General features: G+C 60.1%; 1 protein-coding gene across 3 annotated transcripts in view; it reads right to left on the bottom strand.

Moving 5' to 3' along the window:
- The window catches only part of SARDH (sarcosine dehydrogenase), a 61203-nt gene extending 46110 nt beyond the window's left edge, over positions 1-15093 (bottom strand). The window contains exons 1-10 of one of the 3 annotated variants that reach the window (XM_080819831.1): positions 15018-15093; positions 14742-14799; positions 14298-14352; positions 12057-12404; positions 10742-10920; positions 9157-9336; positions 8514-8637; positions 8237-8337; positions 1409-1513; positions 135-264 (exon numbers count right to left, since the gene is read on the bottom strand). In XM_080819831.1, coding sequence (XP_080675957.1) covers positions 135-264; positions 1409-1513; positions 8237-8337; positions 8514-8637; positions 9157-9336; positions 10742-10920; positions 12057-12375 — 1138 coding nt within the window. In that variant the 5' untranslated portion in view covers positions 12376-12404; positions 14298-14352; positions 14742-14799; positions 15018-15093. Of the gene's footprint in view, positions 1-134; positions 265-1408; positions 1514-8236; positions 8338-8513; positions 8638-9156; positions 9337-10741; positions 10921-12056; positions 12405-13518; positions 13538-14297; positions 14353-14741; positions 14881-15017 lie in introns of those variants that run through there. The other 2 variants (XM_080819830.1, XM_080819832.1) reach the window with 2 other exon arrangements.
- Between the last annotated feature and the right edge of the window lie 1403 nt (positions 15094-16496).

Genomic DNA, 16496 nt, shown 5'->3' with positions numbered 1-16496 from the left:
ACGAAAGGGGTGGTGTGTGTCCTGCCCGCCCGCGGCAGGGGCAGCCCGGGTCCAGGCCTGACATAGGCCAGATGCACTTCTCAGCCAGAAGGACCCTGGGATGCCCACCCCCAGCTCCCAGCCTCCCCACTCACCAGGGCCGCAGACCGTGGACTTGACCCCCGTCTTCTCCAGCACAGGGACGCGGTTGACGGCTCCCTCAATGTGCGGGCTGAACACATCCCAGTCCAGGTCAAAGAGGCCAAAGGCAAACTTGTCTGACACCTGCGGGGGGGCAGGCAGGGGTGCGGCCCTGTGACAGGGAGCTGAGCCCGGCCAGCCCGCCCCGTGCTAGCAGAGGGACAGGGCTGGGCTGTGTCCCTCAGGCCTCCTCCGCTGACCGCTCAGCAGGGCCCGTCCGCTCCCCTTCCCCGTGTTGGCCCAGGCCCCCCCTTTCTGTGCTGGATTGTCGCCGTGGCCTCTCCCTGGTCACGGTCACCTGACCCCCCACTTCCTCCGACCCATTCTCCTAAGTCAGACCAGGCCCTCTCTTGCTCTCAAGCCCTCCATGGATCTCCGTGGCTCTCTGTGCCCGACAAAGCCCTACGAGGCCCTGTCCATGTCCACCTCTGACGCACGGCCACACCGGCCTGCCTTCCGTTCTTCGAGAGGGACGAGCCTGACCTGACCTCAGGGCCTTCACCCCTGCCTGAGGCAGCCCCTCACCCACCGGCTCTCTCTGCAGGTCTCTGCTCTGCCGTCAGCTCCCCGGGCCGCGGCGGGGGGCAGGGGGTTGCCCTGCCTGACCAGTGTGAAGGGCATCCCTCCACACCACTTGGGAAGAAGCTTACTGGGCTTCTTCCTAACCTGCCGGCTCCATTCAGCACACAGATCCCCACGGCTTCTTGTTTATTGTGGGTCCCCCCACCTAGACAGAGGCACCCCGGGATAGGGACTTTGATGTTGGTCTCCCCCGGTCCCCGGGAAGTAAGACGGCATCTGACCCAAAGCTGTCATTCAGTCATTCCATTTCTGCATGAAGCCAGGAGTGAGGGTGGCCCGGGAATGCTCGGGGGAGCCGAGGGGGCGGCCGGACCTCAGGCAGCCCCCTGAAGCTGCCGGGGGGAGCAGCCAGGTCTGGGGGACGCTGCTGCCGTGGGGGCGGGGCCTCAGGGGGGTTTGCTGCGGACACCGGGCTTTCAGGTTTCTGTCTTCCAAAGCCATTACTTTCCATTTCTGCAGCCTCTATTACTGTCGTGAGGCCAGCCCTCTCCCTGCCCCAGCTCTGGGTCTCCCCGTGTGCCAGGCTCAGAGAAAAAGGAGTGAGAGGACCTGCCGCTTCTCAGCGGGAGGGTGGGTTTCCTGTTAGAAGGCTTCTCCACGCTGAGACGCGGCCCCCAACCACCCCCTCCATCCCTTAGTGTCTCACCTCCTCCCAGAAGATGGGGTTGGTCTCATAGCCGCCCACAGACAGGGCGTCCCCTTGGAGGCGGAGGTAGACCGAGGCGTCGTGGTCACGGACATTGGGCATGTTCTGGAAGGCAGAGCAGAGAGGCCTCGGGGTCAGCCAGGGCTGGGCGGTCCCAGGCCCACAGTGGCCCGTGGCATCTCCTCCTTATTGTAGGCCTCAGGTTACACGGTGGACAAACCACTCTCCCCACTCAAATCTCTCCTTCCCTAGACCCCATAAAACAGCAGCAAAGAAGTAAGAAGGAGATGAAGGAAGGAGGGAAGGACAAGGTCTAAGCCACAAATCCCGGGGAACCATGGCGGGACAAGAGCCCGCGGAGCTCTCCAACAACACCGCGCACGCCAAGCCGAGTAGGCACCCCTGCGCGGGCCTGGGCACGGCAAAATGCCAAGTCGGGCCGGTGCGCACCCTCCAGTCCCCCCCATCTGTAGAGTCCTGGCTTGTGGCAACCCAGCTCCCTCTGCAGGGCCCGATGGGCAGAGTGCACGGGGTGTGTGTGTGAGTGTGTATACACACGAGTGTGAGAGCGTGTGCATGTGTGTACATGGATATGTGTGTAAGTGTGCACATGTGTGAGTGAGAAAGAGTACATGTGTGAATGGAAAGGCCAGGGTCTCTTCAGAGCAGTGAACCCGGGTCCCCTCCATCCCCACCCAGCACGGCCTGGAGCCTGGCCTGGGGACAGCCCTGAGGTCTGGAGAATGGGGCCCCCACAGGCTCTGGTCTCAGAGGTGTGAGGGGTGGGTTTCCGTTCCCCTCTACAGCAGCCTGGGGACTCTATCATGGAAACACAAAGTGGCCTGTGGAAGGTTCCAGACGCTAATGAAGTGGCCTGTGGAAGATTCCAGATGCTGACATAGGGGCCCTCACCAAAGAGGACAGCTCACCCTCATCTCCTACAAGATGCCCTCCTATCCTCCATCTCCAAGCTTCCAGTCGGCCTGCAGAAACTCCCCCTTAAAACCCATACCAGGAACTTCAGAGCTATGACAAGGTTGGGTCCATCAAACAAGAGACCATGGAAAAGGAACAATCCCAGATGAAGAAAGAGGTCTCAAAGTGAGAGATGATCATCAAAATGAAAAATGCAACTGAAGGGTCAGATAAGACCATCTTCTAGATATGAGGCCAAAAAAAGATGAAGAAATTGCAATCAGGAAAGAAAAAAATAAGGAAATCACAAGGGCAGCCCTAAAGGTCCAACATCTACCTTACAGGGGTTCCAGAAAGACAAACAGAGGAAATGGATTAGAGGAACGTCAGAGAAGCAATCCAGGACAATTTCTCAGATTAAACACCACAGATCTCCATATTAAAGGGCCCACCAAGCCCTGTGCACGCACAGGCAGCACAGAGGCCATGCTGGGGTAGAAACATCGGAACCAGAGGAACAGACGCGTCCGGAAGAATGGCACAGCAGTCCCGGAGGCCAGAGGGCCTGGAGCCAAGTCTCCAAAATTCTGACAGACAGTTTTAGATGGAGAATTCTAGACCCAGTCAATCCATCAATCAAGTGTAAGGAAAGAATAAAGATTATTTCAGACATCGATGAACGCAAAAGTGTTTACCCGCCATCTGCCCCTTCTCAGTAAGCAACCAGAGCACACGCCACAGATCCAAACAGAAGAGGAGAGAAGAAGGCTCCAGGGTCACAGCCGAGCAGAGGCCACAAGGCATTCCTTCTAGAATGGAGATCAGAACAGCTGGAGGGTTCCTCCAGGGGAGGGGAATGGGACTTACAGACTGTATGTGATTTCCCTGGTGTGCGGAGTGCTGCAGAACATATTCTTGAGAAGTAGCTGACAGTTGAAATGTTTGGGAGGACAATGGGACAGTTAGAATATAAGTGCACATATCCTCAACAAAATACTAACAAACTGAATCCAGCAACAGAGAAAAGGATTATATCCTATGGCCTAATGAGATTTATCCCAGGAATGTAAGGTTGGCTTGACATCTGAAAACAAGTCTTTGTAATACATTGTATCAACTGAGTAGGATGAAAACCCATCATTCCAATAGATGGCGGAGAAAGCATTTCCAACACATTTCATCACAAAAACACTCAACAATCTAGAAATAGAAAGGAACTTCCTGACAAAGGGTATCTAAGAAACACCCACAGCTAAAACATACTTATTTTCAGCTTTTCCTCTAAGATTAGGCCAACAGAAGGATGTCTACTCTCAGTACTTTTACTCAGCCTCGTACTGGAATTTCTAGCCAATACAGCAATGAGGCAAGAAAAAGTATTAAAAGGCATCAAGCTTGGGAAAGAAGGAGTAAAATGATCTCTATTTGCGGATGACATGATCCTGCATGTAGAAAATCCTAGGAACCCACCAAACAACTATTGCAACTAACAAAACAGTTCAACAAAGGGGCAGGATACAAGGTCAATGTACGACAGACAAATAAAAACTATTGTTTTGTTTTTCATTTCATCAACATTGGACAATCAAAAATGAAATTAATAACTCCACTCACATCATCGAAAGGAATTTTTTTGAAGATTTTATTTATTTATTTGAGAGAGAGCGTGCACACACATGAGCACAAGCAGGTGAAAAGGGAGAAATAGATTCCCTGTTGAGCAGACCCCGATGCGGGGCCCGATCCCAGGACCCTGAAATCATGACCTGAGCTGAAGGCAGATGCTTAATGGACTGAACCACCCAGGAGCCCCCATCGAAAAGAATTTTCAAATACTTACAAATAAATTTAACAAAACAAGTGCAAAACTTATACTCTAAAAACTTGGCAATATTTTTGAAAGAAACTAAGAAGACCTAAATGAACGGAAAGACGTCTCACGGTTACAAAATGAAGACTTGACTACGGTCAAGATGACAATGCTCTCCAAATTGATCCAGATTCCACACAATCCCCACTAAAATCGCAGCTGGCTTCTTGGCAGAAAAGGACAAACTGATCCTAAAATGCATACGGCAATGCAAGGGACCCAGAATACTTACAACAATCTTGAGAAGGAAGAGACTCATGCTTCACGATTCAAGACTCATTACAATACTGTAATCGAGACGGAGGGCATTAACACAGGACACGCATACAGATCACTGGCATGGGGCTGACGGTCCGGAAATAAGCCCTCACGGTTATGGCCCACTGATTTCCCACGGGGACGCCAAGGCCACGGCCAGGGGGAAGCAGTGATCTTCAACACGCAGCGCCGACACAGCTGGACGGCCGCACGCAAGAAAGGAAGTTGGACCCCTTCCTCACACCATACACAGACCCTAGTCACAGTGGGTCACGGACCTAAGAATAAGAGCTAAAACCACAAAATTCTGAGGAGAAAATATACGCATCCATCTTCGTGGCCTTGGAAAAGGGTGTTAGGAAATGCCCTTCGGAAGCAGAAGCACAAGCAGAAAAAGGAACAACCCATCAGTTGGACTTGGCCAGAACTGAGACCTTTTGTGTGCTGCCAACACCACCACCAAGGAAGGGAAGACAACCCACAGAGCGGGAGAGGATACGTGCCAGGCATAAATCTGGAGAGAGACGTGTACCCTGAATAGAACGAGAACTCTTCTGACTCAGTGAAAAGACCAACAACCTCATTTAAAACGAGCAAGGTATCTGCATAGACATTTCTCCAAAGCGGACGGAGGAATGGCCAGTGAGCACATGGGAAGATGCTCCGCGTCATCGGTCAGTAGGGAAGTGCAACTCAAAACCCCGAGGAGAGACTCTCCACTTCACACCCACCAGGACGGCTAGGATCAAAGAGTCGTAAGTGGTGGCGAGGCCGTGGAGAAGTCAGAACCCTCCGCACGTGGGCAGGGTGTGAAACAGTGCACACGCTTTGAAAATGGTCTGACAGTTCCTCAAACAGTTAAACATAATTACTATATGATTCAGCAATTCCACTCTAAGATATCTGCCTAAGAAATATTAAAACACATCCACACAGAAATGTGTACATGAATATTCATAGCAGCATTATTCAAAACAGAAACCACTCGAATGTCCATCAACAGATAAATGGAAAAATAAAATGTGATCTACAATAGAATATTATTTAGCCATTAAAAGGAATGAAATTCTGATAATGCATCACACGGATGAACTCTGAAAATGTCAGACTGAGTGAAAGAAGTCAGACCCCAGAGGCTATATATGGTCCAATTTCATTGTATTAAATGTCCAGAATAGGAAAATCCACAGAGAGAGAAATCAGATTAGCAATTATCTAAGGTTGGGGGTAGGATGGGAAATGGGGAGTGACTGATAATGGGTATGGGATTTGGGGGGTGAAGGTCATGTCAACAGAGAGACCAAAACATAGACGGAGGCAGCGACAGTTACATAGGAAGCTGAGCAACCAGAAAACAATTAATAACTCCAGGAAACACAAAAGTTCGATGCTGTTTGCTCAGGAGTTAATAATATTTCCACTGTCAGTATACTGCAAACCCTGACTACTTGATTTAACCAATAAGCAAACCAAAATCATTTTAGAAACTGAGCAGAAGTAGGGAAAGAGCACATCCCCTGTGGCTCTCTGGCACCGAGGGAACTGACTTCTCTCCTGGACCCTTACCCTGGAGATGGGCACATCAGAAGTGACTCCTCTGTCCCATCTCCGAGGACATACAGAGACAAAAGGGATAACTTGGCAGATGCCCCCCCCCCACTCCAGTGTCCTAGCTGTCCAGCTCCTCCATAGACCTGGAATAAGAATGTCCGCAATGAGGGGTCGTTGGAAGGAGCGCGTAGGAAGTTCTCGGTAACTGAACGCTTCGGAAACAGAAACAGTGAGATCATTACCTCTGTTGTCACTACTACTCTAAAAACAAAACAAAACAAAAACTGGCGTTCCGTCGAGCAGGACAGTGGGGACACCTGGTGGCCAGGGAAGCCCCTGACTTTCCTTCTAGCTCCTGGGGCCCAGCACACTGAGCTGCCCTAGAGTGCCCAACGCGTCTTGTCACCTCCACGCAGAAGCCCACCCTGCAGCTATGACCTGGTCTCACTGGTGTCCCTTCCCCCCAACCTCACTCTGCTCCCTTTCATTGTTTCTCCTCTCCCCCACTCCTTCCAAATCCTGCTAGCTGCTTCCTCTGGGAAGGCTGCCTGATAGCTCCAGCATTCCCTAATCTCATCCTCTGGGGCACCCGCCAACTGGACCACCCTGTGCCCCGTGGTCCTGGCCATCGTCACCCTCACCCCAGCTACCACCTGAGGAGTACCTGCTACAGCCCAGGAGCCACATTCAGCCCTTCCTCTCCGACATGGGCTCCTCCCTCAGCCCCACGCACTCAGTACCCTTATTGTCCATCTTGCAGAAAAGGAAACTGAGGTCTACCCAGCACTATGACTGGCCTGACTGGGTAACGGAGGAGCTGGGATGCAGCCCCTGAGCCTGAGCCTTCCTATCACCCGGTGCCCGGGTACAGCAGTGTCTGCAAAAGCAGGTGCAGGCCGGCAGAATGAGGACCAGCCAAGAGCACGGGACCCACTGCAATTGTGGGGGACACACACACCAGGCCCGGAGAGGGAGGGCGCCAGGTCACAGAGCAGCCGGGGCAGTGCTCGACTCGGATCCAGCTGCGGGCCAGACCTTCAGAACTGGGGCTTCCTAGGACGCACAGCCCTGTGGCCACCCAAGAAGTATCCCTCCACAGGACACAGCCTGTCCCCAGCCCTCTGGAGCCCACTGTGGCCTGAGGGCGACCCCTGGCGGCCACCTGAGGTCTGTGCTGCATCCCATTAAACTCGTTCATGAACCGGGGAAGCCATGTGTCAAGGGAGAGGGGCAGGAGTGCGTGGGGAGCCCGGCACCTGCCCCAGCCCCTCAACAGTGTGGTCCCAGTGACTAGCCAGAAGCCAGGCTCATCCCGGCCAGGACCCTCGTTACTGGGTCCCATCTCACACTGTCCCACGTCCACCCCCTCAGCCCCCCTGAACTGCCTTCAGGTCCTGGGCTGCTGGGCTCCCACACTCTGCTCCCTGGGCTTGGAGTCTCCGGAGCCCCTTCCCCTGGCCTCTGCAGAGCCCCATAAGCCTGCTTGGGAATTGCCCCTTTACTGGTCTGTACCTGCCCCCCAGCTCGACCCCGACCAGAACTGGGTTCTTTTCTCTTTTACAGCCCTGGTTTCTAGAATAGGGCCTGGGACGCAGCAGTCAATGTTGGCTGCTGAGTGGGAAGAAGGAAGGAGGGTTACATGGAATGGTGGGTTAATGCTTCACAAATGGATGGATGATGAGTGAGAGAGGGAGGGAGGGAGGGATGGAGAGAGAAAGAGAGGGAGGGAGGGAGGGACGGAGGGAGGAGTAGTCATGGACAAGGTGATCATTGACAAGGTGACAGGAAGCTACCAGCCCACACCACAGTGGGACAGTGGCGGGGTGGGGGAGATGAGAAGGGGAGAAGAGGAGAGAGGGCAGGGGTGCAGAACCCTCTGTCTTCCTTGGCAGGGCCTCTCCAAGCCCCCAGGGAGGATCTGAGGGTCTGAAATCGGCGCCTCCGACACTGGCACCCAGGGCACATTAGGGAGCGTCCAAACACGTACAGGTCCCCTGAAGCAGCACCTGGAGCTCGGAATGTGCCCACGCCCCAGACGGGCTGCACCACGCAGGACACGCAGTTGGGCCTCCCTGAGGAGCCGTGCCCCGAATCAGCACCAGGAGGTTCCCTCATTTACCTCTGACCCCACCCCAAACACCCAGTGTGAGGGTACCCATTTCCCAGATGAGGTGACTGAGGCTCGGGGTGGAGAGGGAACTCACAGGGGTCACGCCACCTGCGAGCATACCTACCTGGATGCCCTCGATGCGCTCGGTGACGACGTAGGCGTGGTGCATGGCCACCAGCGGGACCTTGACTCCAGCCATCCGGCCCACGGCGCTGGCCCACACACCTGTGGGCGGGACAGGGACAGGTCAGCTCTGCAGCACCAGGCAGGGCTGCCAGCCCAGTGGGCAGGGGGAGCCTCTGCGGGCCTGTCTGTCCCCCCCAGACCCCCACCCAGAGGCACGCCAGGCTTAGGAGGCAGCCAGCATGGCCACCCGGGAGCCAGGAGAGACCCCTGCCCACCTGCACAGTTGACCACACAGGGCGTCTGGATGGAGCCGTGCTCTGTCTCCACAGCGGCCACGCGCCGCACCCCGAAGTCGTCCGTCCGCACGCGGATGCCACTCACTGGGCAGTTCTCGATGACCTGGCAGCGAGAGGGGCTGCTTCCAGAGCCCAGCAGGGCTCAGTGAGGGTGCCCACCGCCCCCACCGTCACCGGCTCCCCACCACCCAGACGGGACCTGGACCCCTGCTCCTGCTGGGCCCGCGTCCTGCGACACCAGTGAAGTGGGGTGACCCCAGCACTGGAAGCTAACCCCACGCTCCCGACTCGGAGGATGTGTCCCCAGACACACAAGGTCTTTCTCATAAGGTGACATCTAAAAAGCAAGGCTGGCTTCACTAACGGGCGTTTGCAGTCTAGTCTTCCAGACCACGGAGCAGTGTGGCTGGGTTCTGCCTATAAAAACACGTCTTCCTAAGAAATAGTTGGGGCATGTAAAACTGAAACGTCAAACTTCTCCTTTCTGATGTTTGCTACAATGATGTGCACATCTGGATAAACAAGGAAAAGCACAGAAGAGGTCCCGAGAGGACACGCTGGTCTAGCAGAGCCCCGGGTCCTCTGGGCTGGGAGCAGGGGACGCAGGCCGGGCGGGCGGTACCTGTGCCCCCCGAGCAGCAGCAGCCCTGCTGAGGGCGGTGCACGTGCCCGCGGGGTCCATGGTCCCGTCCTGCGGCACGTACAGGGTCCCGTACAGGTCGTCCACGTTCATCAGCGGATACAGCGCCTTGGTCTCTGCGGGACTCAGCACGTGGGACTCCACGCCATAGGCCTTGCCCAGCTAGAGGGCCCGAGAGCAAAGGGACTCAGCCCTCAGGGTGCAGACCCACCGGCCACCGTCCTCCCCGCCTGCGCCTCCCAGAGTTGGCTCCAACCCTGCGTCCCCCAGCAAGCTGCCGCCGTCCCCTGGGCCATCTCCGTGCCAGGGTGGCGGGAGGCTGAGGAGCATGAGGCCCACGCCAGGCTCCGGGCCGTCCCACGGTCACCCAACTCGGACCCAAATGACTTCAAGCCCCCCAGGGGTTGGCGGGTGCTAACCAGACGGCTGGCCCCCCGCAAGAGCGTCCACCAGGCTCGGGCGCATAGGAGCCTCCTCTATAAGCGACCACGAGGCACGCGCACGGGGACTGCGCGGGGACTGCTCGGGGACTGCGCGGGGACTGCCCGGGGACTGCTCGGGGGCTGCCCGGGGACTGCGCGGGCGGTGAACTTGAGGGCCGGTCCTCCAGCCCCGCCAGCTCGCCGGAGACCCAGCCCTTCCTCCCACGCCCGGCCGGAGGAGCAGGACAGGCCACGCCCTCGCATCTGATTGGCCCAAGGGCAGCCAATCGCCTGGCCCCAGGCGGCACGACCAGGACAGGCTCCGCCCAGCTGGAAGCCCGCGGGGCCCGTGAGAGTCTCCCGCTGAGAACCGAGCGCGAGAAGGGGCGGGGGCTTCTCGGCAGCGGGGGCCTTGGGCTCCTGGGCTGGGGCTGGGGGCCGCGGGCTTCCCTTAGAGGCCTCCGTCCCAGCCGGTCACCGAGCTGGGGGAGGAGGAGGCAGAATGGGGCCGGCTCCTAGACGCAGAGACCCAGACCTGCCGGGGTGAAGCCCGCGGCCCCTGCCTCCCCCCGCGGCCCCGCGGCTGGTCCCGCTCGCTGGGCCCCCCGCACAGATTCGGTCGGCGCCCCAGGAAGCCAGACGGCCCGAGCAGCCTGCCGCACCCATGTCCTGGGATTTGGCGTCCAGGCCTGGCCGCTCCGGGTGGGCCAACAGCACCGCACCCCAATCCAAGGGTCGTCCGCAGCACGAGCCTCTCTGTCAGTCTCCCGCACGACCGCCCTCCCCAGGCCTGGGAGTCCGGGGTGGGGGCAGAGAAGTGTGGGCACTGCCTCCGGGGGTAGGATTTCACACGCATCTTGTCTCCCATGAGCACCGAGCTCGGTGGCCGTAACAGCTCCGAGTACCGGGCCTCTCCCGTGTCTGGGGCTCGCTGGCACCGGGCTCCACAACATGGTCCCATTTTAAAGGCAAGAAGGCCGAGGCACAGCCACTTGTCCCAGACGGCCCAGCAACAAGGGCATCTGGGTGTGTTGGTAACCCAGATCGGTCAGAGCTCCTTCCCCCAGCCCTGCTGCCCCAGCCCCCCAGGATGAGGAGCACCCCTGCCACCAGCAGCTCCCCACCCCCGGTGGGGGCACACCCACCGACATGAGCCTCTTGTACTCGTCCAGACGCTGCCGGTTGGATGCTATGAACAGGCCCCCGTTCTGGATCCAGCCTGTGTGCAGCCCCGTCTCCTCCTCCAGGTCTCGGCTCACCACGCGCCTCGTGTGGGCCAGAAGCTCCACCTCCACGTCGCTGGGCCGCAGCTGCCACAGCAGGCCTTGCCGGGAAGGGACACCGTGAGTCCCCGACAAGGCGATGCGCCTCCCCCTTCTGCCCGGCACGCTGGGGCTCCTGAAGGTCAGGCAGGGGGCCTGGGTCTTTCTCTGCAGCCCCTGGGGGACTCCGGGAGGCTGATGAGCCGGAAATCCCAGGGTCAAAGCTGATCTGGGGGCGACCCTTCTGGCTCCTGGGCAGCTCACACTGGGGTAATGTCAGGGTCCCACTTATGGAGCACTTCCTGTGTGCCAAGCCCAGGGCTGAGCCTGTCACAGGATGACACGGCAGCCCCAAGGGGGAGGCAGGATGGTTTTAGAGTGCAGTTCGATGGCACCCAACAGTCCCACGCCCAAGACAATAGAGCAGGTAACGATGGGGCCGGGACCCCAAGCCAGGACCCATGGAGGCCCACACACACATCGTCCATCAACAAAGTGGGGAGTGGGCGACCAGAGCCGGGGCCGGTGTGATGGTGAGGGGAGAGGCCGGCCGGCCCAGCCGAGACGGGACAGCAGGAGGGCAGAAGCCACGGTGTGCAGGCCGTGGCATGCCTGAACATCTCCCAGCTCCCGTTTAGTGCCCTCACGCCGGTATCGCAGTATCAGCCGAGGCGGAAATGCGCCCCCCCAGCCGAAACTGCAAACTTCACCCAGGCCCAGGGCTCAGGCAGAAGGCTGGCTGCCCTGGTGATCTGCATACAGTAGGTGCTTACTACATGCCCACTGGTTATTTAGGAGGACGAAGATCATGCATGCTTGCCCATGGAGGGCATTGCTCCTTGCCCCGCCCACGCTCTATGCCCCCCTGTGGACGCCCCTCACCCCCAGGGGCCCCGTCTGTTCTTGGAACAGACAGCTGCCCGGCTCCCAGCTCCCGTCTCAGCTTGGCTCCCTCCTCCCCACCATGGCTCTTCAGAGGCACCGGGAGCAAAGGGGGTCCCTCCATCTGTGTGCCTTCAGATGACCCCACATCGTTTCTCCGTGTCCTTCCTCCTCCTGCTCAGCTGCATCTAACAAGTCTCTAGTCGTCACCCCGGAACTGTCCCCTCACAGAGTCCGGTCCCTCCTGGCCCAGACCTGCCCTGGCACCACCACCCCGCCCCACCCCAGCCCAGCCCCCGCCTACCCCAGCCCCTACCTGCCGTGTGCCAGGTGGTCCCGGAGGTCAGCCTCTCCCGCTCCAGCAGCACCGCCCCGCTCACACCCAGCTTGGCCAGGTGGTACAGGGTCTGGCAGCCCAGGCTGCCCCCTCCGATGACCACCACATTGGCTGTGCTGGGCAGGGGGCGGCTTGGGCCCTGGGCCACCGCCGTGGGGCCCTGGGCCTCTCTCAGGGTCCGCTGGTACGGCACGCTCTTCTCAGTGGTGGGGCCGGCTCGGCCGGTCAGCGAACGTGGCCCCAGGTCCCGGCGAGAACAGGTGGTGGCCACACGCAGGGCTCTGCTCAGCGAGGCCATGGGGACTCCAGGCTCAGGGCCACAGAGAGCTGGGGGAGAGAGCCCAGGGTTGGCTGGGGCACCAAGGGGCATAGTGGGGGTTGCACCAGGTGAGACCTGGAGGACCACCCCCGTACTTTCCACCTCCGCCACCTCCCTGAGGCCCCGATCGCGTCTGCACCCCAGCGCGGGTGTACTGAGGGCCTGGAGGCATCATCGGCTCTGGGCGGATGCATGGCGACCATGGTGGGATGCAGAAGGTCCCTGCCCACCCTGGAGCTGGGCCCATGGGCGGACCCAGGCAACCGGAGGCTCCTCACCCCTCCCCCGGTCTGGGAATGAACATTCTGGCTCCCCCGAACCCAGCCCCCACTTCCCACCATGGGAGCCACTCCCAGGGATGCAGGCCTGAGGGAGCAATGTGTCGTTGAGGCCCGCTGGTCGGTGGCGGGGGGGCGGGGGCTGAAGGACTGAGCCCCATGAGGCCTTTGTAGGAACTATGATCTGGCAGCTGGGGACAGAGACCTGCTTGTCTTCAGGCCCCAAAACAAGGCCCGTGTCGGGACCCCTTGCTGGCTAACCCTGCCACCTGCCGGTCTGGAATGGCCTGCCTCTGTCCCATCACTCCCTGCCTTCTGGGGGTGGGCCCGGACAGCGAATGGGGCTGTGACAGAGGGTGGGCACTGGACGGCTGCAGGGGACACAGGGGAGGTGGAGGGAAGGGACGAGATCCAGCTTGGGGAAGTAGGGTCACCCGCAAGGGAGGCCAGGGAGGAGGGCAGGGCATCTGAGAGCTGAGGACAAGAAGCTCAGGTCTTAGGGGGACCCAGGACCTGGAGAAACGACCAGCCAGAGTGGGAGGGGGGAGAGGGGGGCTAGAGGGGGAGGGGTCCTGAGAGCCCCTGGGGCTCAGAACACTTCCCGGGGTGTCTCCCTGAGCACCTGGCCACATGGGTTTACGTTTAAGGAAGAACCGTGGCACAGCCCTGGGCTGGCGGGACAGGCGGGGGTTGGGGTCAGAGATGGAGGAAGGTAGCAGCCCCCAGGGGGCACCGCCTGCACACAGACCATGGGAGGAGGGGAAGCTATGTGCATGGGTGACCCCTCCCTGCCCCTCCCCCAGCTCCACCTCCTCCATGTCCCCCAGTGGCCCCCAGGGCTCACCTGGAACGCCCCCTCCTTCAGGCAGCCCTGCCAAGCCAGAAAAGTCTCATAATTACAAGAATGTGACAGGAAGCCCACCTCCAAAGGAACAAAGGTGCCAGAGAGATGGCTCCCTGGGGGTGTGTCCTGTCCAACCTGGGGAGGAAAGGACACCCGGAGGGGCCTCCTGGGCCCACTTCTGGGGGCAGCAGGACACGTGAGCGGGATTTAGTCATGAACTCACCTGCATCAATAGTAATGACTGATACTAACGCACTAATTAACCTAAGAGTCGACCACTGTTTGCAAGAGGGTCCCACAAAAGATGCCCTAATGAGCATCCCTGTGACGCTGTCTCCATTTTACACGGCAGGAGACCAAGGTACAGGAAGGCCCTCCAAGGTGGCCAAGGTCCCAGGGCCACTCTGGCCCAGCTCGGGGAGCAAGTCAGGCCCCATGCACAGCCCAAGCCTGCAGGCTCTCCTGGGGCCTGGTTTGGGGCAGGGGAGGTGGGGGGAGCTGAAGACTCATCGGTGGGGATGCGGGTGAGGGGCCCAGTGCCCAAGCTGGTCAGGGCTGCCCACACCCTACCCAACAGGGACCCCTCCCAGGAGAGTGAGGGCAGAGGAGGGGCAGAGAGCTGCGATGTATGAGGCTTCGCGGAGCAGGTGTGGTGGCGGGGGGCATCTCGGTCCCTCCACCACCCTTTGCCCCACGGTCTGACAGTCCACCTGCCCTTCTGCCCGCAGAGGTGCCCTGGGCACAGGTTGGCGCACCCCTGGGCCTGTCTCTGTCCTTACCTTTTGTTCTCGAAGTTCCCTAATGCTCCAGGAGCCCCGGAGAGTGGTGCCCTACCTGTGGAAAGTCAGCGTTCCGTGGCTGCGGGCACAGTCAAGGCTGGGCACCTGACCCCCGCGGCCCCCACCCCCCGCACTGCCCCGCGCTCCTGCTCCGCCTCAGGCCCGGCCTCCTTCCTCCCTTCAAACTCGCTGGGGCCGCTCGCCCCGGAAGTGGCCACCTGCCCCCTCGGCGCACCCTGGCCAGGCCGGCTGTCCCAGCTGGGGGCCGGCTGAGGGTGCCCCTCCCGCCAGGAGCAGCTGCTTCAACATTAACTTGCTCTCCGGCCCCTCCACCTCTCTCCCGCCCCGTCCGCAGCGTGTTCCCTGCGTCACCAGCGGTGAGGGTGCAGGGCAGCCTGGGGCTGGGGGCAGGGGCCGGGGTCGGGGCCTGAGCGACAGCTTCACCTGGGCTGTGCAGTCCGAGCCAGAGTCCACGTCCTCAAAGGCTGCGGGGTGAGGGAGGCTGATGGAGAGAAGAGCGGGCCCAGCCTTCGCCTGGTGAAGGAGGGCGGGAGTGGCGCCAGGCCCCCGCCGCGCACACGGGGACCCGAGCTCGTGCCCACCCAGCCAGATGGTCACTGCAGCCAGGGGCAGAGAGAAGTCCCGGCCAGCTCCGGGGCTGTCCCAACCCCGCCCGCCGCGGGGGAGGAACCGGGCCCCGCTCCCCCCGAAGGGGCGTACCTCCAGCCGCCACGGCTCCCCTGGGCCCCCAGAGGCCTCCCTGTGTCCCGCCCAGGGGCTGCAGGCTGCCCGCTTTCCTTCTCCGCTGCGGCCTGGCCGGAACCGCCGGCCCCTGGCCCCGCCCCCGTCACCGCCCCCCGCCCCCCCCGCCCCCTGTCACCGCCCCCCGCCCCCGCGGGATGCGCCGCCCACCGCCTCTGGCTTCTCCCTGGCCGGGGCAGCAACCCAGCCTGGCTGTGGACGGGGTGATGGGGCGGGTGACCTCACTGCCTTCTCTCTAAAACAGGGTTGCAGGTTCGCCGCCGGTGCCCCCGCGCACCCCTGCTTGCCTCTGCCTGTCTGTGCCCCCGGTGCCCCCACCTGAGCTGGGTAAGCCACAGGCGTGTGCCAGGCCCGGCGGTATCCTGCGGGCTCCTCGGGAGCGGATGCAGGGCCCCAGCGAGCGCCAGCCCGACCAGCGCAGGGCTGCTCACCGCCCTCAGAGGCAAGCGGGAAAGTGCGACTGTCTGCCTCCCGCCCTCCAGGGCTGCTGGCCCCCTCCGTCGTTGCTGGGTGGCCCACGGCAGAGCGCCCTGCTCCCCAGGCCAGGAATGCCTGCCTCCATCTGACTGCTGGGGAGCACTGGGACCAGAGAGGGGAGCCAGCTTGCCTCGGACCACACAGCAAGCCGTGGGGGCCAAGGGCATTCTGTCTACTATGCCCAGAGGAGACACCCAGAGGCAATCCAGGAGCAGGACGTACTTATACCTCTGGGTGTGCGAAGAGTCAGGACGGGTGTTGGTATAAAAGTGGGCCTCCTCTTCCCATGGATCAAAGAAAGAATTTAGTTAGTAATAGAGCAATGTTGGCTACTAACAGAGGGGAGCCAGGAGCAACACATTATAATTAATACCGATGAGACAAGTAATCATGATCTTTTTTGCATTCTTTATTTCAATTTCTTAATTGTCCGACTGTCTTGCTGCCAGTTTCTCTGTCCTCTGCATTTACTGAGCACCTACTATATGCAAATCACGGCTAGAAGACCCAGAGACAGCTAAGGCCCTTGAGGGGCTCCGGGTTCAGGAAGAAGACAGATTCAGGACGGTGGAGTGGGGGGGTAGCCATGAGGCTGGCTGGGATGGGACGCTTCCCGGAAGCTGCCCTTCCTTCCAGCATGTGTGGGGAGGTGGCCGGGCTCTGGCCTGGCCAGGTGCTGCTATGATTCTCAGTCCCCGTCATGTGGACAGAGACTGTCACTCACTCCCGGAGGAAGGCTGCCCCAGCAGCGTGAGGCCTCTCTGGCACCGTGCACAGGCTCAGGGCACAGAGACCAGCCTGGTCACTCCACAGAGGGAGGTCCTGGCCAGTAGCGTGGGGCCAGGCTGCGCTCGCTCGATAAGGGGAAGGACAGGTCAGAGAGGGTGACAAAGGAGCATGGCTGCATCCCCGCCAGAGCCCTAGACAGGAGGGGCACAGGCAAGGGACACAGGGGTCCCT

The sequence above is a fragment of the Martes martes genome (genome assembly GCF_963455335.1).
Source record: "Martes martes genome assembly, chromosome: 12".
NCBI lineage: Eukaryota > Metazoa > Chordata > Mammalia > Carnivora > Mustelidae > Martes > Martes martes.
This window is presented reverse-complemented; position numbering and strand designations above follow the sequence as displayed.